Source organism: Polypterus senegalus, chromosome 1 (assembly GCF_016835505.1).
Source record: "Polypterus senegalus isolate Bchr_013 chromosome 1, ASM1683550v1, whole genome shotgun sequence".
Lineage (NCBI taxonomy): Eukaryota > Metazoa > Chordata > Cladistia > Polypteriformes > Polypteridae > Polypterus > Polypterus senegalus.
Window position 1 is genome coordinate 6,205,307 of NC_053154.1, and position 24,015 is coordinate 6,229,321.

Here is a 24,015-nt window from a genome sequence, read left to right on the forward strand (position 1 = left end):
AGTTGTCACAGCATGTGTGTTTACTTCATCCTGACTGGTAATCGGTGTTACATTTTCCATGGGTGACAACTAAATGAATTCATTATAGGACATGACATACCAAATGGGACTTACTGTGCTTTTTGATTGTTGTCCCCTGTCCCCGGATGTGCTGTTTTTTCTCTTCTGAAATAAACAAAAAAAAATGAGGATTCAATTTATTAGAATGGAACATCCATACCTGTCCTTCGGGCTCTTCTGGGTACAAACAGTGGCATTAAGAGAACACAAGGAATTAGACACTTTTTTTTATTTCACTCCTTACAACTGAAAGAAGTGTGCGATGGGCCCTCCATTGAAGCACCTATTGTGTTTATTTGCACATTAACTGAATGCTAAATTGAATAAACAAGTAGGGCCCAGAAAACTGGCTCCGTCACCCACCCGGACCCCAAACTTCCTGACCAGCAGTTTGGCGATTTTTGAGTCAGCTCTGTATCAGACCCCCATTTGTTAACAGATTGTTCTCTTTTTGATTTATTTTCATTATACGGGCCCTAAAGATGCTTCTTGTTTTAATAAATGTGTACACACATATAGAAATATATATATATATATATATATTGTAAGACATGCCCGGACACCATCGGACTGACACCACGTTTATTCTCTCCTAAATGTACAGTCCCGTACCGCACACAGTGCTCCCAGCACCAATCACCCCTTATCCGGGCCTTTCTCACACTGTCCGTGGGCCGCCTTTTCCTCTCTCCACGTGAGCTTGGTCCTGCTCCCACTCCCGACTCTAGCTCCCAGACTGTATGGAGGCAGCCCCTTTTATTCCTACCCAGATGTGCTCCAGGTGCTCCGTCTGATGACACTTCCTGGCGTGGCGGAAGTGTCAGGAGAGCACTCGGAAGCACTCCGGGTGTCCCTGGAAGGATCATCCCCCATGTTCCCAGGTGTGGCTGGAATGGCTGCCAAAGGGGCTTCAGGTAAGTATCGAGTAAAGGGTCTGAATACTTGCGTCTGTGGGATATTTCAGTTTTTTACGCTTAATACATTTGCAAAACTTTCCAAAATCCTGTTTTTGCTTTGTCATTCTGTGCTATTGAGCGTCGATTATTGAGGGAAAAAAAAGTACATTTCAACGATTTTAGCACAGGGCTGGAATGTGAAAAAGTGAAGGGACTGAAGACTTTCTGAAGGGACGTTGTTTAGTTGTTTCTCAAAGTTAAAAACTCGCTGCATGCCAGGTGATTTATTTTCGACTCCGTATGCCTGCCTCTGCCTTCAAAGTCGTTTTCTTTTTGTCGTCACTTCTCAGTTTTAACGTTCAGCAGTGTTATGCTCGAGCCAGTGTCTCTTCTATGGCTCCTGTTTGAAGAGCTTCTTATGTCTTCTTTTCATTCTTGTTTATTGTTTTCTGTTATTTATGATCTAATATTGCTCTTTACGTTTATTATTTGTCTAATTATGTCATATTAGTTCATTTTATTCTCTTTACTTTTTATGCAGTTCCTATGTGTGACAATATTCACTGATGTTCCTTGTATTTTGTGGGTGGTTCTCCAAGAAGGCGGGGCCAGCAGTCCATCACAATTGAGGCCCCGCTCCCAGCCCTGAAAAGCCTTCTGGGAAATGCAGTTCCTCTCAGGTTCATTGGATGCGCTTGCTGTTTTGGTGAGTTCTCTCTTTGATTTTTTGCTTCTTTGTATTCACTTGTTTTTTTTGGCTCCAGTAGACCCCCATGACCCTGTAGTTAGGATATAGCGGGTTGGATAATGGATGGATGGATGGGTCTGCTAATATTTTAAGGAGTCTGATTTCTGTTTTTTTGTGTTGGGGCTTTTTGTTGAGAATACTTTTTTCCTCCTTTTTTATTTATTTTTGAGTATTGTTGCACATTTTTTTCTTCTATAATGATTCTGGTGGGCCTCGTCTCTGCTTAGAGTTTCTTGTGAGACGTGTTTTGAGTTATTTTGAACTTTGCAAGCCAGTCCTCCATTCTGAGGTCTACACAGGCCTGAAGCCTCAGATTTCCTAGGGTCAGGCTCCCCTGGGTAGAGACCTCATTTTAGGGGCAGTCCCGTGACGATTCTGCCCTGTGGTTTGTGAAAGGTCTCACCTTTGATTGTCATTTGTGTGCTTCAGCAGTCGTTACAAGTCGAGGATCTGAACTTGCAGCAGCTTTCAGAGCGCCACTTGTACTGGTGCAGCTGAAATACTCTCGGAGGCTGTAAGTGGAGGGTCCAGCACCTAGACTTGGGCGCCACACTCTGAAGCCAATATTTGGCAGTGTTTCCATACCCAGGTGGGTCCCCGTTTGAAGAAACACTCTGATGATTATTCTCGACTGACAGCGAGGTGGCCAATCCTGGACAATCTCTAACAGCCTCTGCTCTGATGATCGTGTTCGATTCACCAAGCAGGAAAGGCACGGATGATTGCGCTCGAGTCACCTAAAGTTCGGACGCTTTGACAATCGTGCTCGATTCCCCAAGGGGGACCATCCCACTTTACACGATCAGACGATTTGTGCTAAATTAACAGAAGGGGGACCCCAACCAAGGTGGGCCGTGAACACAACTGGCATGTGAAAATCTGGATCATGACACCACAAAGGTTTTTGTTTTGTTTTGTTTTGTTTGTTTGTTTTGTTGTTTATTTCGCCTTATTCAATTTCTCGCATTTGGAATTTGTTAGTTTTCGCATACCCCTTGGGGTCAGAGCACCCCTGGAGCAAGTGAAGGTTAAGGGTCTTTCTCAAGGGCCCACCAGAGTAGGATCTCTTTTGGCACTGACAGGGATTCGAACCGGCAACCTTCGGGATACCTTAGCCTCAGAATGTATTAGACACGCGAGATTTTATAGATTTTGTTTTATTTAATGTCTGTGTAGAATTACATTAAAACTGAATTTTTGTCTTTTTTGTTGTTTAATTTCATATCCTTTGCTGTAATAATAATAATAATAATAATAACAACGTGGCGTGATGATGATACATGTTGTGTTATTTTAGGGGTTTTCCCGACGGTGGATCCGTTTTTAAGGATTTCTAACCATTTTAATTGATGTCGACAAACCCAGAGGTCAGATGAAAACACAATTTCTCCCTTCAGACATTCATAAAGTTTATCAAATCAAATCAAAAGCTTCATTTTTGAAACCATAGCAACCATCAACATTAGGGGACACTAAATAGAATAGTCTCCTGGTCATCCGAGATTTCCTAGTTTTTTGTGAATTAGCAAACCCATTTTCTTGTTTGTCTGAGTGTGGATGTCTCTCTTTGAATTATTTGATTATTAATATTGATTTTGTTGTGGTTTAGACATTAGGGATTAGGATTAGATAGGATATCGGAGAGGTTTATGAGCATTTCTCTTGACTGAAGACTACGTCCCATCTCCCGGTTAGTTTTCTAACACCTGCCTTCTGTCATTGGCAGAACTGAATAATAATAATAAGAAGAAAAAATACATGAATTATGAGAAGGGGAAAAATTCAGGAGGGTCACATTTGGTTTTGCTCTTTTTCCCGTTTTTAATTCCGTTTCTCTATCTTTCAGTCCATGCTATGGCTGACCCTCCTTCACTCACATCCCTTGAACTTGCCTTTCTGGTAGGCGCAGTCCCCACGTACTCCGACGTCTCATTGGACCGTGAACACGTGACTTGACTTGTCAGCATTTTGATGCCCAAGAATGCTTTTTATTTTCTAGAAGATCGCCCTACTCCTATATAATCGACTATTAACCCTTTCTGCCCACTGTGGTCAGAATATACAGTAAGTTTATATGTTTAATATGTCACTGTGCTCTGTACAAAAAATATTTTAGAAATCCACTCACATGTACAGGCCAGATTTAGCACACTGGGGCTCACCATTTAGAACTGCTAGGTAAGCATTAGAAGACGAAAAGGAGGCGAGTGAGTGCAGATATAAACGCTTGACAGATATTTTTAGGAAGTCACTGCGCACTGGAGAGATTCTGAAGGACTGGAAAATGGCAAATATCATCCCATTATATACAAAGGGTGACGGGGCAGAGCCAAGCAACTACAGGCCAGTAAGCTTAACGGGCATCACAGTAAAATTAATAGAAGGAATTATGAAGGATAAGATTGAGCAACACATGGCAAGGACAGGAGTTATTAGGAACAGTCAGCGTGGGGTCAGAAGAGGGAGGTCGTGTTTTACTAACATGCTGGAATTCAATGAGGAGGAAACAAAAGGATACGACCAGAGAGGAGCAGATGAGATTATTGATGTGGACTTTCAGAAAGCATCTGATGAGGTGCCACATGAGAGGGTGGGCATCAAACTAAAAGAAGTGGCAGTTCAGGGTGATGTTTTTAGATGGGTGCAGAATTGCACAGGAAGCAGAGGGTGATGGTGAGAGGAACCTCATCAGAATTGGGTGATGCTGAGTGTTGACCAGCAGGGGGCAGTGCTGGGGCCGCTGATATTTTTAATATATATAAATGATTTAGATAGGAATATAAGGAACAAGCTGGTTAAGATTGCAGATGATACCAAGATAGGTGGACTAGCAGATAATTTGGAATCCGTTATATCATCACAGAAGGACTTGGACAGCAGACAGGCTTGGGCAGATTTGTGGCAGATGAAATTTAATGTCAGTAAATGTAAAGAATTACACATAAGAAGTAAAAATGTGAGGTTTGAATACACAATGGGCGGTCGGAAAATCGAGAGTCCACCTTATGAGAAGGATTTAGGAGACGTAGTGGACTGACAGACAGTGTGCAGAAGCCATTAAGAAGGCTAACATCAGGGGTGGGGATCGATCTGTTCTTAACTCAATTTTTCTTTTTGTAAAAACTCGATTGCTTTGTATGGATTGTAATAAAATTAATGAAAATAAAAAAAATAATAAATAAATAAATAATAAAAGAAGGCTAACAGAGTGGTTCACAACCTGTGGGGCGGGGTGCGAAGATGTGAAAAAAAGAAAACAAGAATCAAAAATATGAAAAAAACATGTGTTGAAACCAAAACAAATTAACTTAAACTACATTCTGATACTAGAACAATAAATATAGAGTTAGATAAATGTCGATAAAAGTTAGTAGGTATAATAAAATATGCATCTACATTTCAAAAAAATGTTAGGGGGGGGGCGCGATTAAAACTGTTATGAAAACTCGGGTTGCAAATATTTAAAGGTTGAGAAACACTGGGCTAACAGACTGTCAGGTTATATAGCGCCTTGATGTGTGGAGTACAAGTCACAGGAGGTTCTGCTCAAGCTTTATAACACACTGGTGAGGCCTCATCTGGAGTACTGGGTGCAGTTTGGGTCTCCAGGCTACAAAAAGGACATAGCAGCACAAGAGAAGGTCCAGAGAAGAGCAACTAGGCTGATTCTGGGTTACAGGGGATGAAATTTAATGTCAGTAAATGTAAAGAATTACACATAGGAAGTAAAAATGTGAGGTTTAAATACACAATGGGAGGTTTGAAAATCGAGAGTCCACCTCATAAGAAAGTTTAGAGTCCACTATGACTCCTAAATCCATCGACTTACAGACTGTCGGGTTATATAGCGCCTTGACGCGTGGAGTACAAGTCACAGGAGGTTCTGCTCAAACTTCATAACACACTGGTGAGGCCTCATCTGGAGTTCTGTGTGCAGTTTGGGTCTCCAGGCTACAAAAAGGACATAACAGCACAAGAGAAGGTCCAGAGAAGAGCGACTAGGCTGATCCAGGGCTACAGAAGATGAGTTATGTGGAAAGATTTAAAGATCTGAGCCTTAAGGAGATGAAGAGGAGACCTGAGTGAAGTGTTTTAAAGGGAATTAGTGCAGTGGATCGAGACTTTAAAATGAGTTCATCAAGAACACGGGGGCACAGTTGGAAGCTTGTGAAGGGGAAATTTCGTACAACCATAAGGAAGTTTTTCTTTACACAAGTAACAATAAACACTTGGGATAAGCGACCAAGTAGTGTGGTGGACAGTAAGACGTTAGTGACTTTCAAAACTCGATGTTTTTTTGCCTTGTTTGGAATGACATGATTTATCTATTAAGGGACTGCACTTGGAGAGAGAGTATAAAGCCTTGGAACATTGCCCGGCACACCTTTGAAGCCGATGGACAGATGGAAGATTACGTCATCCGATCCTGAAAATCCTTCCAGTGCAAAAAAAATGGCAGACTGTATACATCGAGATCCCACTTCGATAATAGTCTTGCTATGGCTTCCTTGTCTGTTATGCCACGTAAATCATCATTAAAGAAAGCTAAGTTATTTTCTCTTATGTGATTGCTTACCGCTATATCACTATGGGAGGGGTATCGCCTTTTAATGTTATATCTATATAGTTTTGGCTTACTTACGACGCCACAATTGCAAAAGAACTTATTCCAACCAGGGAGCTAGCGCCACCTAGAGGAAAACACCCACCTCATTAGAAACCCCAGTTAGTTCAGCAGATGACACATATTACTTGAAATAAGAACACGGCCATTTTCTTTGTACCTTGGGAGGCAGGCGGAGGTGAGTTATGGTCCTCTGTAGCTTGAAAAGGCTCCTTACAGTTGAACAACTCTGCAATGAAAATGACAACACATTATAGTTACTGGATCACCAATACCATCCCTGATGTTTACAAAGTCTAAAAAATTGAAGGCCTACAGCTTTTCTTATTTACAGTGGATTCAGAAAGGAAGGACGGTCCTCACTCTGACCAGATCTTCAGAGGGGGTCCCGTGTAAAGTCAACAGAGACCTTCAGTTTCAGGCCATTTGCCCGGCTGACATTTTTCTTGTGCTGCCACGCATTTCTTATTACGTCAAGTCATATTTAAAAGACAGCCAATGTCAACCAAAGTGCTGCACAATAAAGTCAACTAAGCTAAAATGAACATTTAAACAAAATACAAAAGACGAATAAAAAGAAATATTTTAAATCAAATGAAACGACTAACAGATTAAGCAAGCAATATTGATTTCTTCTTACATTCAACAAGGTCACCAAGATGGTGAACCCAAGACTCTTTGGCAATTTTTTATGGTCTGTCCCTTCACAAACTTACAAAACGTCTTAATTTCATGATTTTGCCTTTCACATTCCAGGGTATTGCCTGATGAGGGGAAGAAAATGAATTTACACGATTTCAGCGCAAGGCTGCAACCTAACAACACGTGAGGAAAGGTAAAAGGGTCTGAATACGTTCTGAATCCACCGTACATTCAAGCAGGTAAACGTTATGTAAATTCAAATGCAATTCGAAAACCTGAATGATTATTCCCGTTGTGATTACGGCAGATTAGTTTGTTCATCAAAGACGCAGCTCCCGAGTTTCTTCATTGAAATCCTCACCTTACGAGTTCCTTACCTGTGTTTGTGCAGTCGTAGAAGCAGCTCTCCTCCTTAAAAGACAAGTGGCCTGGCAGCTCTGAAACGAAAGGACAGAAAATACAAAGGAGCGGTCAGTTTTCCATTGCCCAACGTTACAGCCAATGCCTTTCTCAACATAAATTAGATGTTGTCACAGACGTGCACGTGGGAGGCAGCTAAAGGGCCTGGATGAGGGTAATTCCACGTCAGACCAGGGGGTGGCGCAGTCTACTGACCCTTTCTCTCTTTCCACTGCAGACCGATTACAGGAAATTCCGCAGGGGTACAATGACCTCACTTCCGGTTCGGGCCCCGATGACCTCACCTCCTCTGCTCACCCATTAAACCGCCGTCTTGGCCTCCTTAAGTCAGTTCTGTTTTGGACTCGTATCTGTTGTCAGAGATGTACGGGGACACTGCCCGGCCGGGACGCCTGGACAGTCCCCAACGGGGACAATACTTCTCCTCGGCCACGAGAGGGCAGCCGCCCGGGTCTATTTGGGGGCCACAGAGACGGAGCTGGGATGCCCGTGTGAGGATGTGGCCACCGCCAGGGGGCGCCCGGTCAGTTGGGGAGTCCTGGATGGCAACATTTCCGCCATACCAGGAAGTGCTCCCGGAAACGGTTCTAAGACGACCCGGAGTGCTTCCAGGGGCTTTCCTGACACTTCCACCACACCAGGAAGTGACGTCAAGGGGAGCACCTGGGACTCATCCGGGTCCTGATAAAAGGAGCCGCCTCCTTCCAGACAGGGAGCCAGAGTTGGGAGGAAGGAGACGAAGCTTGTGAGGAGGAGGAGGAGGTCCAAGAGAAAGAGAGAGAAAGAAAGAGGGAAAGAAGAAAAGAAAGAAGAAGAAGAAAGGAAAGAGTTGATGAGAGAAGGCATTGTGGTGCAGTAAAGGAAAAACAAATAGCGTGTTTCATACATCCTGGTGTCGGTCTGTCTGTGTTGGGGGTACGGTTTCCACACTGTACACAATGTACTCCCAGTCTAACTCTTTCCCAGCCAGGAAAAATTATACAGATGGCTGCACAAAACTTTTGTTCGACTCTATTGTCTCATCTTTGACCACTGTTTCCTTTAGAAGCAAAAGCTCCCTTGTTGGAATAAGTTTCTTTTATATTGCAGCACGTTAAAAAACTGAAAAGACTGAGATATTAAAAGGCGATATCCCTCCCATAGTGATTACGGCGGTACAAAAAGAATCACATGAGAGAATTATACGTAGCTGTCTTTAATGACGATTTTACGCGGTATAACAGATGAAAGGAAGCCATAGCAAGACAATATCAAGGTATGATCTTGATCTATTGAGTCTGCCATTTTTGTCACTGCGCTGAAAGGTTTGTCCGGACGGATGACATCATCCATCCATAGGCTTCAAAATGTATTAGCAGTAGGTCCATCCTTATATACTGGTTGCTCCAAGTGCAGGCTCTTTCTCTGATCACCAAACAAGGACAGGAAAGGACTCCACTCCACCTCCCAAAAATACAGGAATGCCACAATGCCTACTTGTAGTTCTCATTCTCCCAACAAGAACAGAAGATTTTTGTGCTGACAGAGGACAGAAGTATACTATTCTGTCTTTTAGGCTGACTATACAATCCTCCAGTTGTCTTTGGCTATCTAGTCCTATGCTTGGCTGGGAAATCTAAATGCTGAGCCCCTGTGCACCATACTTGGTCTGCCTGTATGAATGAATCCATAACAGTGTGTACAGAGACAGTGGCATTAAACTTCATATTATAACAAACATAGTATAACAACCACATAAAGATGTGAAACACTTCATTAAGTCAGACACTCTCAACCCCACTTAATCCAAAGCCAGGTCATGAGAGGTGCCACTCATCCTGGCAGTGCTGTAGACAAAGCAGTAAAGAGCCCAGGAGAGGGTGCCACACACACACACACACACTGTTAGACTGGCACGAATCTGGAATTGTCAATCAACTCAGCTTGCACATTTCTGGGGGATGTGAGATGGGGGAAGTCACGGAGGAAACCCAGTACAGATACGGGGAAGAATGTGCAAACTCCACATAAACATGCAGCATTGTGCAGAGGAGCAGGGAGAGAGGATGTGGAGTACATGCTCTAAACTCTCGTTTTTCAGAGGTCTTCACAATGTGAGGTAGTAGTTTACCTCCCAGCAGTAACAGGGACTACTAAGGAGGTACTGAAGGATTTAGAAATTGTAGAGAGAGATTAAATAAGCTGAAATCAAACAAATCAGCAGGACCAGATCATATTTAATTTTGAGTTCTTAAGGAGACTACGAGTACAGATAGAAACCCTTGACAGATATTTTTAGGAAGTCACTGCACACTGGGGAAATTCTGAAGGACTACAAAATGGCAAATATTATTCTGTTATATAAAACAGGTGACACGGCAGATCTAAGCAACTATAGGCCAGTAAGCTTAATGTGCATCACAGGAAAATTCATGGAAAGAATTAATAAGGATAAGATTGAGGAACACCTGGCAAGTAGAGGAGTTACTAGGAACAGCCAGCATGGGTTCAGAAGATGAAGGTGATGTTTTACTAACAGGCTGGAATTCTATGAGGAAGCAACAAAATGATACAACCAGAGTAGAGCAGATGATATGATTTATCTGGACTTTCAGAAAGCATTTGATAAGGTGCCACATGAGAGGGTGGGCATCAAATTCAAAGAAGTGGCAGTTCAGGGTGTGCTGTGTAGACGCGCGCAGAATTGGCTCAGACACAGGAAGCAGAAGGTGATGGTGTGAGGAACGTCATCAGAATTGGCCGATGTTCAGAGTGGTGACCAGCACGGGGCAGTGCTGGGGCGACGGCTCTTTTTATATAAATATAAATGATTTGGATAGGAATATAAATAACAACCACGGGCAGCACGGTGGCGCAGTGGTAACGCTGCTGCTTCACAATAACGAGACCAGCGTTCGCTTCCCGGGTCCTCCCTGCGTGGAGTTTGCATGTTCTCCTCGTGTCTGTGTGTGTTTCCTCCCACGGTCCAAAGACATGCAGGTTAGGTGCATTGGCAATTCTAAATTGCTCTGTGGTGGGCTGGCACCCTGCCCGGGGATTTGTTCCTGCCTTGCCCCCTGTGTTGGCGGGGATTGGCTCCAGCAGACCCCCATGACCCTGTGTTAGGATATAGCGTGTTGGACAATAAATAACAACCAGGTTAATGATGATATGTTCCATGAGGGGACAAGGTGCATGGGTACACACAACCATGTAGGTTAAGTTTGCATATGATACCACACTAGGTGGATTATCAGATAATCAAGAATCTATTAAATCATCAAAGATGGACTTGGACAGCATACAGGCTTGTGCAGATTTGTGGATGATGAGCTACAAAAAGGACATAGCAGCACAAGAAAAAGTCCAGAGAAGAGCGACTCTGCTGATTCAGGGCTACAGGGGATGAGTTAGGAAAGATTAAAAGAGCTGAGCCTTAAGGAGATGAAGAGGAGACCTGACTGAAGAGTTTAAAATGATGAAGGCCATCAGTGCAGTGGATCGAGACGATGACTTTAAAATGAGTTCATCGAGAACACGAGGACACAATTGGAAAAGTATTACACATAGGAAGTAAAAATGTGAGGTTTGAATACACAATGGACAGTCTGAAAATCGAGAGTCCACCGAGAGTGAGAAGGATTTAGGAGTCGTAGTGGACTCTAAGCTATTGACTCCCAACAGTGTTCAGAAGCCATTAAGAAGGCTAACAGACTGTCAGGTTATATAGCGCCTTGATGTGTGGAGTACAAGTCACAGGAGGTTCTGCTCAAGCTTTATAATACACTGGTGAGGCCTCATCTGGAGTCCTGGGTGCAGTTTGGGTCTCCATAAAGACATAAAAGCACAAGAGAAGGTCCAGAGAAGAGCGACTAGGCTGACTGAGGACTGAGATGTGCGATCTATGACTGAAAGAGCTGAATCTCCTTAGTGTGAGGTTTGAATACACAATGGGAGGTCTGAAAATCGAAAGTCCACCTGATAAGAAGGATTTAGGAGTCATAGTGGTCTCTAAGCTATCGACTTCCAGCCAGTGTTCAGAAGCCATTAAGAAGGCTAACAGAATGTCAGGTTATATAGCGCCTTGATGTGTGGAGTACAAGTCACAGGACGATCTGCTCAGGCTTTATAACACACTGATGAGGACTCAACTGGAGTGTGCAGTTTGGGTCTCCAGGCTACAAAAAGGACATAACAGCACAAGAGAAGGTCCAGAGAAGAGCAACTAGGCTGATTCAGGGCTACAGACAATGAGTTATGAGGAAAAATGAAAAGATCTGAGCCTTAAGGAGATGAAGAGGAGACCTGACTGAAGTGTTTAAAATGATAAATTCAATTAGTGCAGTGGATCGAGACGGTTATTTTAAAATGAGTTCATGAAGAATATGGGCTGTGGTATATGGCCAGTCGTTCATCCCGGCCAATACCCCCGGGCCACCAGATGGAGCCCTTCCTGCAGCATGGAGGTGCCCTGAATGCCAGCAGGGAATTATGGACAATGGAGTTTTTATCCACAGCCCTGCTGGATACCACGGGGGCCGCTAGAGGGTGCTGCAGGGAGGAACAACGATTGTTTTCCCTACAACCTGGAAGTGCGTCCTAGTCACATGGACAGAAGAAACGACGTTCTTCCGGGTTGAAGAAAAGGAGTTTTTATCTGACCCGGAAGTGTTACCAGTCACATGGACAGAGAGATAAAACACTTCCGGGTCAAGGACAATAAAAAGGACTGTGGGAGATCCCAGGGTTGAGCTGAGTTGGGAGGAAGGTGGCAGGGCGTCTAGGAGTGGAGGATTGTTTATTGATTATTGATTATTGATTGTGGTTAATGAGTATAGTGGAGTGGAGGGTGCTTTGTGCACTAGTTTGTCCTAATAAATATTATTATTGGACTTTTATCTGGTGTCTGGCATCTGATCTGAGGCTTCAAGGGGACGACAGCGCCCCCTATCTGTCACGGGGACACAGTTGGAAACTTGTTAAGGGTAAATTTCGCACCAACATTAGGAAGTTTTTCTTTACACAAAGAACGATAGACTCTTGGAATAAGCAACCAAGTAGTGTGGTGGACAGTAAGACGTTAGGGACTTTCAAAAGTCGACTTGATGTTATTTTAGGAGAATTAAGAGGACAGGAATGGCGTGTTCTCATCTAGAGTGTTCTAATATTGCACCATGGCAAGTAAAGGCATTTCCATGTTTGGTTTGTGTGGTGCAGTTATTTTTAAGAAAGTGTTTTTTTTTTACTTAGGTAGATGCAAACACGCAGTCCCCCTGACTCCTCTGTCTCGTCCCCCCTTATCAATTCCCTTCCATAAGTGCAGAATCACCTGAGATTTTCTACAAGTGACCTGACCTGCTATTATATTTCTAGTCAGAGGCGCACAGAGTGACGAGTAAAGCAGACAGGCCTGTTCCTTGTGGTAATCCAGCGTTACTCACACAGTCCTTGAGTCTCACAGATGGTGGTCTGCCAGACAGATAGTCCATTATCAGGACCCCACAGGCTCATCCATCTGCATATCTCTGAGTTGACCCTGTAACAAGGATGGCTGGGTGGTATGGAAGGCATTGGAGACATCAAAACACATCATCCTTACAGTATGGCCACTTTTTTCAGCCTTGTGGAGTAGACAGATAATTGCGTCCTCCACTCCAGTCTTAGTCTGATGAGATCTAATAGGCTCCAGGTGGTCTACCGGTAGTGGACTCCAGTAGTCCAGGACCAGCCTCTCAAAGGTCATCATGGTGTGAGACGTCAGTGCCACTGCTCTGTCGTCATGAGGTGAAGAGGCGCCTGCCCTCTTTGTAGCAGGAACAAAGCAAGGTGGTCTTTGCACAGCAGCTGCTCTTTCTGCGACATGAGACACATGAAAACAACAAAACAAGACTGGGAAAAACTTTGTGTGTTTCTGCCACTCACCCTGGATTTGTGTCTTGTTGTTACCAGATACCAGGGGTCCATTGACACTGTGCCCTAAAAAATAAAGTGTAGGGGAACAAAATTAGATTTGAACAGCTCATTGATTTTCTTGTAAGATTGTCTCATTACAATTACTCGTTTGCATGTATTATTAATACTAAAGGCTGTCACCAGTCCAGTTTTGCCTCCTGCCTTGCCCTCATAGCTGCCATCTTAAACTCCTCACCCTCTGACCCTGATCTACATCAAACCCATCTCATAATGAATGGATGGCCATTTTCACAGATCACCGCCATCTGTTTTTTATGATCTCAATACATATCACCAATCACCTCCTGTACCCCCACCCAAAGTGGCATGGATTGAGTCGGCCTGGCATGAGTGAGTGTGCCCTCCATTGGACTGGCACCCTGTGCAAGGCTGATTCCTCCCTTATGTTTAATGCTAACAGGTCAGCCTCTGTGCTCCAGTGACCCCAAACTAGCAGAAGATGATAACACAAAGCAGTTTTTATTTGCTCCTAATTTACTTTACAACTCACTCGTATTTACTGCACTCCTCTTTTTTGCTCTGTGCCCTCCACCACCATAAACCTATCATCTATGGGGGAGGAGCGAAAGCTTTCGATTCGTCAAAAATTTCGATCTCCAGATTTCGATGGATCCCCTGATACCGAAAATATTGATATCTCGATGATGGGTGTGTGTCTGCCTATGTGTGAGTGTGTGTCATGGCCTTGAACTAAAACAGCTGGACGGAAAAATCCCAAACTTGAAACTTAAGCTTTGGGATTGACGATGTGCTGATTAGTTTCTGAGCCAAATCGTGTAAGAGAATGAGGCGCTCGAGAGAGACCATCAAATACCTTCCATCTAGTATCCAACCCACTATATCCTAACACAGGGTCATGGGGGTCTGCTGGAGCCAATCCCAGTCAGCACAGGGCTCAAGGCAGGAAACAAACCCCAGGCAGGGCGCCAGCCCACCGCAGGGCACACACACCCACACACTAGGAACAATACAGAATCGTCAATGCAACAAACCTGAATGTCTTTGGACTGTGGGAGGAAACCCACGAAGATACAGGGAGAACATGCAAACTCCACACAGGGAGGACCCGGGAAATGAACCCCAGGTCTCCTAACTGTGCCACCATGCCGCCCTTCAAATACCATAATTCTGTAATTATGAATTCTTCTTATCGATTGCTATCGTAATGACTATTTTATGATCAGAAAGATCAGCGTCAGAGCAGTAAATACTGACTGAAATGTTAGAGAAGAGTTCAGGTCAGCACAAAGCCTACTGACGCTCACGTCCAAATTATTTTGATTTTAATTTGTCTAACAACCTTCTTGACGTCATTGTAGTCAAAGATGGCCTGACTCCTAACTCCTGTGCCACGTCTGTTCTTTTTAATTTGTGGTCAAATATTTTCGCTTTGCAGCCTCCCCTATCATAACCTATGGAGCAAAAAGCTATAGATTCGTCAAAAATTTCGATCTTCGGATCTCGATGTTTTAGGGTCCCCTGATACAGAAAACGTCAATATCTCGATGATGAGTGTGTGTGTGTGTGTGTCACAGTTTCTTGAGGATGTTCTAGAGCCAGACCGTCTGGAAGGAAAAATCCCAAACTCGAAACTTAAGCCTGTTATGAGATGACCGTGAGCTGATTAGTTTCTGAGCCAAATCGTGCAAGAGAAACAGACTCTCTCGAGGAGCCCTCAAATACCGTAATTCTGTAATTAATTATGAATTCTTCGCATCAATTGCTATCGTAATGACTATTTTATGATCAGAAAGATTCACATCAGAGTGGTAAATAATTACTGAAATGTTAGAGAAGAGTTCAGGTCAGCACAAAGCCTACTGACGCTCACGTCCAAATTATTTTGATTTTAGTTTGTCTAACGACCTTCCTGACGTCATTGTAGTCAAAGATGGCCTGACTCCTAACTCCTGTGCCGCGTCTGTTCTTTTTAATTTGTGGTCAAATATTTTCGCTTTGCAGCCTCCTCTATCATAACCTGTCGTGTATGGGGGAGGAGCGAAAGCTTTAGATTCGTCAAAAATTTTGATCTTCGCGTTTCGATGTGTGTTGACGTTTTAGGGTCCCCTGATACAAAAAAACATCGATATCCCGTTGATGGATGTCTGCCTGCCTGTGAGTGTCACTGTTTCTTGAGGACTGTCTAAAGCTAAAATGGCTGCATGGAAAACTCCCAAACTCGAAACTTAGGCCTGTTATGAGATGCCGATGTGATGATTAGTTTTTGAGCCAAATCGTGCAAGAGAATGAGACACTCTAGTAATTCAGCAATTAATTCTCCTCGGCTGTTGCTATCATAATGATCAATTTTATGAGCAGAAAGATCAGCATCAGAGAAGTAAATAATGACTGAAATGTTATGGAATAGTTTGGGTAACTTGGTTCAGGGGGTGCTACGCCTACTGACGCTCGCATTTGAATTTTCCTGCATAGTCAGCAGGGAGACATGGCATTACGTAGCCCCCCTACCAGTCTTGCACTTGCAGCCACTTCTTCAATAACTTTGTGTTTGCTCCCAAAGATTGTCCTACAGATGGTATCTTTGTGGTCTCCAAATACTAGGGGGAGATCTGAAGGAGCAAGATCTTCCCCATCCACTTCTCATCTCAGAGCATCCCACCTAAATTTTAGGTTTGCCTTCTGTCCAGCCTGTGTGTGGTTGTTCATGGTCAGGGTGAGGGAAAATTTCAGTGACATTTTTCTGAGGCTGAACTCTCCATAAATGCTATGGTGACTTTTTTGGAGATTGACTGAACAGGTTTCACCATGTAGAATCGCGACATCTAAAATCAACCTGGGTGTACAGTTGAAAGTCATGGATCCAGTTTTCATCTCTAGTGGCCATCCATGACAAAAAGTTTTCATCCTCAGCCTCGAAATGGAAGAGCATACAGTATCAGGACAAATCTCTTTCCGCACAGGTTTGTGGGACCCAAAATACCCACACTGATGAATGTTGTTAGGTGTCCCCTGGATACTGAGCTCTCAAGCCTTCAGGTCATGATCCATCAGTCTGGTTAGGTTATGACCACTAGGAGGCACCGCAGCACCCCAAACCCCAGACAGAGCAGCACAGACACAGATGCAGCAGCAAAATAAATGAATTCATTTTCACAAATGCCTTACACACACTCCATAACTCCAACAATATGATTCTTCCCTTCTCCACTCCTTCGTCCCGACCCTGAATTCCTGGTTGAAGCGGAACACCTTCCTTTATACTGGACCCTGTGTACTTGTGGTGCTATCACATTACATCCAATGAAGCACTTCTGGGTCAGACAGAACCTCTCCGTGACAAGAGATCCTGCCTCCAGCAGCTCCCTCTAGAGACACCCAACGACCCCAACATGGCTGCCTATCAAAACTACAACTCCCATGCAGCCCTGCAGGTGTCCAAATGGGAAGCATGTCAGAGGGATGTCACCACCCAGTGTATTGGGGAAGCACATGACCCTGGGAATCAGTCTTCTTCTTGTCGATCCATTACAACGGCCTCCCGACCAAGAAATGTACCATCAATCAACCTGGTCGGGATACGGGTGGGCAGGCATTCTGGTAAGGAACCATCCATCCTGGCCTGGATGCCAGTTAACCCATGTTGTCAATTACAAGGTGAATGTGAAGAAATGCTGGAGTGACTGCTGTTGTTGGCAGATCAGAGTGAGGCAAGTGTGGCCATTGCAGGAGACGCTCATCCCAAATGACTTGAAAGATGGAAAAAAGGACAGGAAGTGAAGCAGCAAGCGGGCAAAAAGAAAACAGGCTGAGGTCAAAACTAATACGACAGAAAGAGGAAATTCTCAAACCAAACTTGGTGGCTTTGTACTACTTGCAATTTAAAATGGGGTTGACATGATTTGAAAATCATTGCGTTCTGTTTTTATGTACATTTTTTGCAGAGACCCAGCTTTCTTTTGACACTGGGTTGTACGTTTTATCACAGTTAACATTCGTTGATTGTCTGCATTGTGCCCTGAAGAGCAATTACATTGAGGGGACACCCCACTATCAGTGTTGTGCCGTAAGATTAGGGGGTTTGAGCTGTCACACCACCTCTTTGTGTGGTTACATCGACCTGCTCACAAGTGAATTTACATCGTTTTCAATGTCGACAACTGCTATCTGATCACGAAAGAGACAGCGCGCTTCAGAGCCTGAATCGGGTGCTAGGCCTGCTCTGATAGACAGGTACCTGGACGAGTTGTTTTATGTGAACTCTGTTATATTTGTATCTATTTTTTTAATAACATTTTAATAATATCAGATAACATTCATACATCAGCGTTTCTCAACCTTTGCATATTTGCAACCCGAGTTTTCATAACAGTTTTAATCGCGGCCCCCCTAACGTTTTTTTGAAAGGAGCCCACTAATACCAATTTGTTCATTTTTAATTAATGATATATCATAGATACATATTTTATTATACCTACTTAACTTTTATCGACATTTATCTAACTCTGTATTTATTTTTTTAGTATCAGAATGTAGTTTAAGTTCATTTGTTTTGATTTCAATAAATGTATTTTTTATATTTTTGATTTTTGTTTTCTTTAATTCATATCTTCGCGCCCACCTTTTTGTTACTTCGCAACCTCCTAGGGTCACCCACCCCACAGTTTGAGAACCACTGCCATACTGTACATGTAAGTCAAGTTTAACAAAACTATGTTCGAAACAAATGTTTTTATATTGATTAGCGGCAAAACTAGCATAGCGTGACTACCACACCACACACAAATGTTACCCATAATGCACAATAATCAGACCAGTCCCATGACGAATCACATTCGCCCTCTCCAGGGTTTGCTTGGTACTGCTGTGAGTCCACCGTTCCTAAAGGGTGTTGGTAGGTTGTTTTGGTCTACACCAGAGTGAGATTTGTGTGTTCACATCTACCTAAGCAAACCAGGAAGAAAAGTTCAAAACAACTGCTCTAAATGCAATAGGTGTGAAAACATCTTCAGACAGCTTTCAGGACTACAGCTCCCTTTTCTTTGTCATCGGCTGGGACCGTTTAAGGCAGGGGTGGGCAGCGTTGGTCCTGGAGGGCCGCAGTGGCTTCAGGTTTTTGTTCCAACCGAGTTTCTTAATGAGAAGTCAACTATTGCTGATGAAGCTGTTATTGATGAAATGACATTTTGATGTTTCATTTTAGTGGCCTCTCTTGTTAAGGTTCTCCGCCCTTAATTGCTTCTTTCAATCTTAAACAGCCGCATTCACTTTTAATGGCTCTTTATTATATATTATACCTGCATTTTTATCACTTTTTAATTTAATATTGTTCTTTATCAGTATGCTGCTGCTGGAGTATGTGAATCTCCCCTTGGGATTAATAAAGTATCTATCTATCTATCTATCTATCTATCTATCTATCTATCTATCTATCTATCTATCTATCTATCTATCTATCTATCTATATTATATAGTGCCTTTCACATCTATCTATCTATCTATCTATCTATCTATCTATCTATCTATCTATCTATCTATCTATCTATCTATCTATATTATATAGTGCCTTTCACATCTATCTATCTATCTATCTATCTATCTATCTATCTATCTATCTATCTTATATAGTGCCTTTCACATCTATCTATCTATCTATCTATCTATCTATATTATATAGTGCCTTTCACATCTATCTATCTATCTATCTATCTATCTATCTATCTATCTATCTATCTATCTATCTATCTATCTATCTATCTATCTATCTATCTATCTATCTATCTATCTATCTATCTATCTATCTATCTATCTATCTATCTATCTATCTATCTATCTATAAGATGTAAACAACAAAGCAGCCAGCAGTTCTCCATCTAACTTGTTTCCATTTACCTCTGTGTGTGTTCATCACGCACTGTTTGATTTAATAAAACACTTAAAAGAAGAATGTGACAGACAGAAAATGTTCCTTTTTAGGCTTCAAATCATTTGGATGATATCCTTGGAAAGGAAAAAATATCTACGATATAAGAACCGATAAATCATAAAATTAAATAAGGCCTGAGACTGGCAAGGACTGGTCTCTAATTAAGCAAGTGGGTTGGAATGAAAACCTGTAGCCTCCGTGGCCCTCCAGGACCGACATTGCCCACCCCTGGTTTAAGGGGATAATAACTACCTGGCAAACAAACTTGGTGAACAAGGGAGTCCTGCTAGATTGATTGATGGTTAGTTAACTGGATGAAGTCCTGGGCTCTGCGTCGGAATGTGGAAGTGCATTTGTATTGTGAGTGCTGTGCTGGACCTTTTCCCAGTCGCGATGCTGCAATGGAAGGACAGTATGGAAGGAGGCGTAACCCGGCCGGAATGGAACTGAAGCAACATCCCTATAAAGGGATAACTTAATGGATAATGATGGGGAGTTGGTGCATCTAGGGCAGTTCCTCCCCCAGTATGATAGATGGCAGTGCTCTGCTGGTGTGGACCCAGTAGGAACACCAGTGGGGATTTTTGGGAGTCATAGTCTTGAGGGGAAAACCCTGTTGGGATCCTTGGGTGCTGCCAGAGGGCACTGCAGCGAGAAGGACTCCCTGCTTCAGGAGACTTCTATCTGAGCTGGACGTGCTTCCGTCAGGCTATGTCCCAGTACCGGAAGTCCTCCCATTTCTGATATCCGTCCAGTCTCCTCCAGTGAGAGTCAGAGTCGGGAGGCAGAAGGCAAAGCTCACCTGGAGGAGGAGAAGGAGGATTGTGGATTGACCCATGTTTGAGGTATTTGTGAAAATAAAACCATTTATTTTGTATTTGGGACTGTTTAGTGTGGGGTGGTCTGGGATTTTGGGACTCAGTGGCGCCTCCCGCCCCCCTCTCATTTACATTATCAAGACCAGTTACCTGTTCCACTCCACATCAGCTCCATCAAACTGTGGTAAAGCAACGGCCCTGCGTGGCCAGCCATGCGATTGAAGTCTTGGAAAGTCATCATGCACAGCTGCCCGCCGTCAATGTCGAAGTTCTGGAACGGGATGTACATGGCGTCCATCTGGTGGATGTCGAAGGTGTGCTGCAACCATTCCCACACCTGGAATTTGGTCCAAAACTGAGGGTGTGTCTCTTGCCACATCTTTCTTAGGAATCCTAGCATTGAGATGAAAAGACACGAGTGCATTTTAGATAATGTTATTATTAGAAAGAACGCATTTTCAGCTAAAACAATGGGAGAGGAAGCAGTGTAGGGTGTCTTAAGAGAGTGTGGGAAAATAGTTTTAAAAAAATGGAATATTTAGAACCGTAATCATTCACGAGATGACGTGAAATGCGGAGAACTGATTAAAATCCCCATAGAAAAAATTTCCCCATAAACAGAATGTGTCAAAAATTAAAGCAGGTCACCCAGATGCATTTTTACAAAGCGCCTGCCACCATCGTCAGGGTGAACTAGAGAAGCTGTTTCAATGGAGCACGGGCAGCAGGTTAGGGTTAGGGTTAGTGACTCGTTCAAGTGCCCGCAAAATGGCCAACATGGGACCTCTTATACCAGCTTTTCTTAACCTTTACGTATTTGCGACCCGAGTTTCCATAACAGTTTTAATCGCGCCCCCCTAAGGTTTTTTTGAAAGGAGCCCACTAATACCAATTTCTTAATTTTTAATTAAGGATATATCATAGATGCACATTTTATCATACCTACTTAACTTTTATCGACATTTATCTAACTCTATATTTCTTTTTCTACTATCAGAATGTAGTTTAAGTTCATTTGTTTTGATTTCAATAGATGTATTTTTCATATTTTCAATTCTTGTTTTGTTTTTTTCACATCTTCACACCCCCCCTTTTATTACTTCGCACCCCCCACCGCCCCACAGTTTGAGAACCGCTGTCTTATACCACGCAATCTGAGTAAATTAGAACAGTCTGGACGAGAACAGGCCATGCAGCCCAACAAAGCTCACCAGTCCTACCCACGTAATTCTTACGGATTAACATCAAGTTGAGTTTTGAAAGTCCCTAAAGTCCTGCTGTCCAACACACTGCTTGGTCACTTATTCTGTGGTTTTCTGTGTGAAGGAAGCTTACAAATGTTTGGGTGAAATTTACCCATCACAAGTTTCCAGCTGTGTCCCCGTGCTCTTAATGAACTCCTTCTAAAGTCACCGTCTCGATCCACTGGACTAATTCATTCTCTGAGGCTCAAGAACTTCATTTAATATAATCTTACCAAAGCTTCTCCACGGCAAACTTCTCAGTATGACTATGGTCTACGCCACATGTCTCTGGATCTCCGAATTTCTAAGTAACAGATGTCAGGCACCGAAGATGCATCAATTTCAGTTATGGTCCTTGAGCAGAGGGTCCCCTCAGGGTTGTGTTCTGTTCCCTGTCCTTTCCTCTCTGCACACCAAAGACTGCACCTACAGTTGAACTACTGAAGACTGTTGAGGGCACCGCCCTGATTGGCCTGATCACAGAAAGTGGTGAGGTGCCATATTGGGGGGAAGTGAACCGGCTGGTGCCCTCTCAATAATCTTAGATTCCCTGGGAACAGTGGGAATGATTGTGGATTTTAGGAGATGCTCTTTTCCTTCTACAACCCTAGTTATTAATGACGTCAATGTCAAGAGGATTGAAATTATTTAAAGTTATTGGCACAACCATCACTCACAGTCCGAACTGGCATGAAATCAGAACTGGTCTTAGCAGATGTTTTTTTTTTTCTCCGTCATCTTAAAAAGTTGAACCTTTCCCAATGAGTGCAGGTCCGGCTCTGTCAAGCTGTTATTGAAAGCATCTTCACACTCTGCAGGCTCTTTTATCTTAGGAGACTGTGTTCATTTAATGTTTGAAGAGACGTCCTTCACACCTTCTATGACTCTGTGATGGCCTTTGTGGTGTGCTGGGCTGGTAACATCACTTCAAGAGAGGACCACCGGACCAACAGGCTAATGAAAAGGACAGGCTCAGTTAGGGGAAACACTCTGGACAACCTGGTGGTCATAGCAAAGGAGAGAATGAAGACAAAGCTGAGTGCCATTATGAACAATGCTACACATCCTCTCTGTGACACACCAAAACTGAGGACTTTTAGCCAACAAATCATTCAGCAGAAGTGGGTCAAGAAACAAGATGGGGGTCCTTTATACCAACAAGACGGGGGTCCTTTATACCAACAGCAACACGCCAGCATAGCGCCTCACTCAGAGTTGGACTGCCAAGTCAGAACGTTTCTTTCTTTTGAATTTTCTTGATTTATAATCCTTCCAGTGAATGTTCAGACCAAAGTGTGTTTGGGTTTATTTATTTAAGGAACTTCTGTTAAAAGTCATATTTACCCCCAAATTTACCCTGGGGACAAATAAAGATCTATCTATCTATCTATCTATCTATCTATCTATCTATGATATAGTGCCTTTCACGTATCTATCTATCTATCTATCTATCTATCTATCTATCTATCTATCTATCTATCTATCTATCTATCTATCTATCTATCTATCTATTTATTATATAGTGCCTTTCACATATCTATCTATCTATCTATCTATTTATTATTTTGTGCCTTTCACGTATCTATCTATCTATCTATCTATCTATCTATCTATCTATCTATCTATTATTTTGTGCCTTTCACGTATCTATCTATCTATCTATGATATAGTGCCTTTCACATCTATCTATCTATCTATCTATCTATCTATCTATCTATCTATCTATCTATCTATCTATCTATCTATCTATCTATCTATCTATCTATTATATAGTGCCTTTCACATCTATCTATCTATCTATAGATACACCGCACACCGCAGCACACCTCACATCGGTCCTGGGCGTGAGGTCTGAACGTCTTGTACACCACTTTCTGTGCCAGTTTAAGGAGGCCTTGGTGAACTTAGGCGCAGGGTCACTGTGCCAGAACGTCTCTCCGGACAATCCGATCTTCAACTCAGATATCACAGAACTCGTCATCCAAGTCAAACCCAACGTCACAGACTGCACTGACCGGCCAGGCTCCATTCTGAAAGTTGGCAACTTAATAGACAAGCAGTTTGACACGATGGGAAAAAATGAGCTCTACCAGGTGTGTGTTAAGGTGACTTTTTATAAATTTCTTAGAGACTTGCCAGACACACGCTGGAGACAAGAACTGCATGTTGGAGTGAATGAAACTCCAGCGTGGAGAACTTTTTATAAACAACCACTGCAAAAAAGAATTGGCGACCTGCAATGGAGGATTCTTCATGGGGCTCTCGCCACCAACTCCTTTTTATCGGTTATTTCACCAGGAACATCAGATTGTTGTCCGTTTTGTCAACAGCGAGAGACTGTTTTTCATCTTTTTGTTAACTGCAAACGGCTCGAACCATTTTTTATATTTCTCAAGATACTTTTGGATAGAATAGGACTGTCATTGTCAACTGTTGGATTTATTTTGGTATTAAGTATACTCAGAGACAGAGAAACAAGTGTGTGCTGGGAAATTATCTACTGGGCCAAGCAAAACTGTCAATCCTCAAAACCAGGAGGAACAGAGAAAAAAATTCAAAGACCACCGATGTGCTCCTGATGTTTAAAGTGCTGGTGAAGTGCCGGTTGAAGCTGGAGTTCACTTACCATCAACTCATTGGAGACATGCAGACCTTCTGTGATTTATGGGGGCTTGGGGGGGCTTTGTGTTCTGTTGAGAAGGGCAAGCTGGTGACTGGGTGGTGACT

The 24,015-nt window shown here is 43.0% G+C and overlaps 1 protein-coding gene across 2 annotated transcripts in view; it reads right to left on the reverse strand.

Annotated features, from left to right (window-relative positions):
• Positions 1-24,015, reverse strand: part of ehf (ets homologous factor) — a 166,317-nt gene that overhangs the window by 11,867 nt on the left and 130,435 nt on the right. The window contains exons 3-7 of one of the 2 annotated variants that reach the window (XM_039744065.1): positions 20,195-20,437; positions 13,292-13,345; positions 7,348-7,407; positions 6,489-6,557; positions 115-165 (exon numbers count right to left, since the gene is read on the reverse strand). In XM_039744065.1, the coding sequence (XP_039599999.1) occupies positions 115-165; positions 6,489-6,557; positions 7,348-7,407; positions 13,292-13,345; positions 20,195-20,423 (463 nt within the window). In that variant the 5' untranslated portion in view covers positions 20,424-20,437. The remainder of the gene's footprint in view (positions 1-114; positions 166-6,488; positions 6,558-7,347; positions 7,408-13,291; positions 13,346-20,194; positions 20,438-24,015) is intronic. The other variant, XM_039744072.1, reaches the window with a different exon arrangement.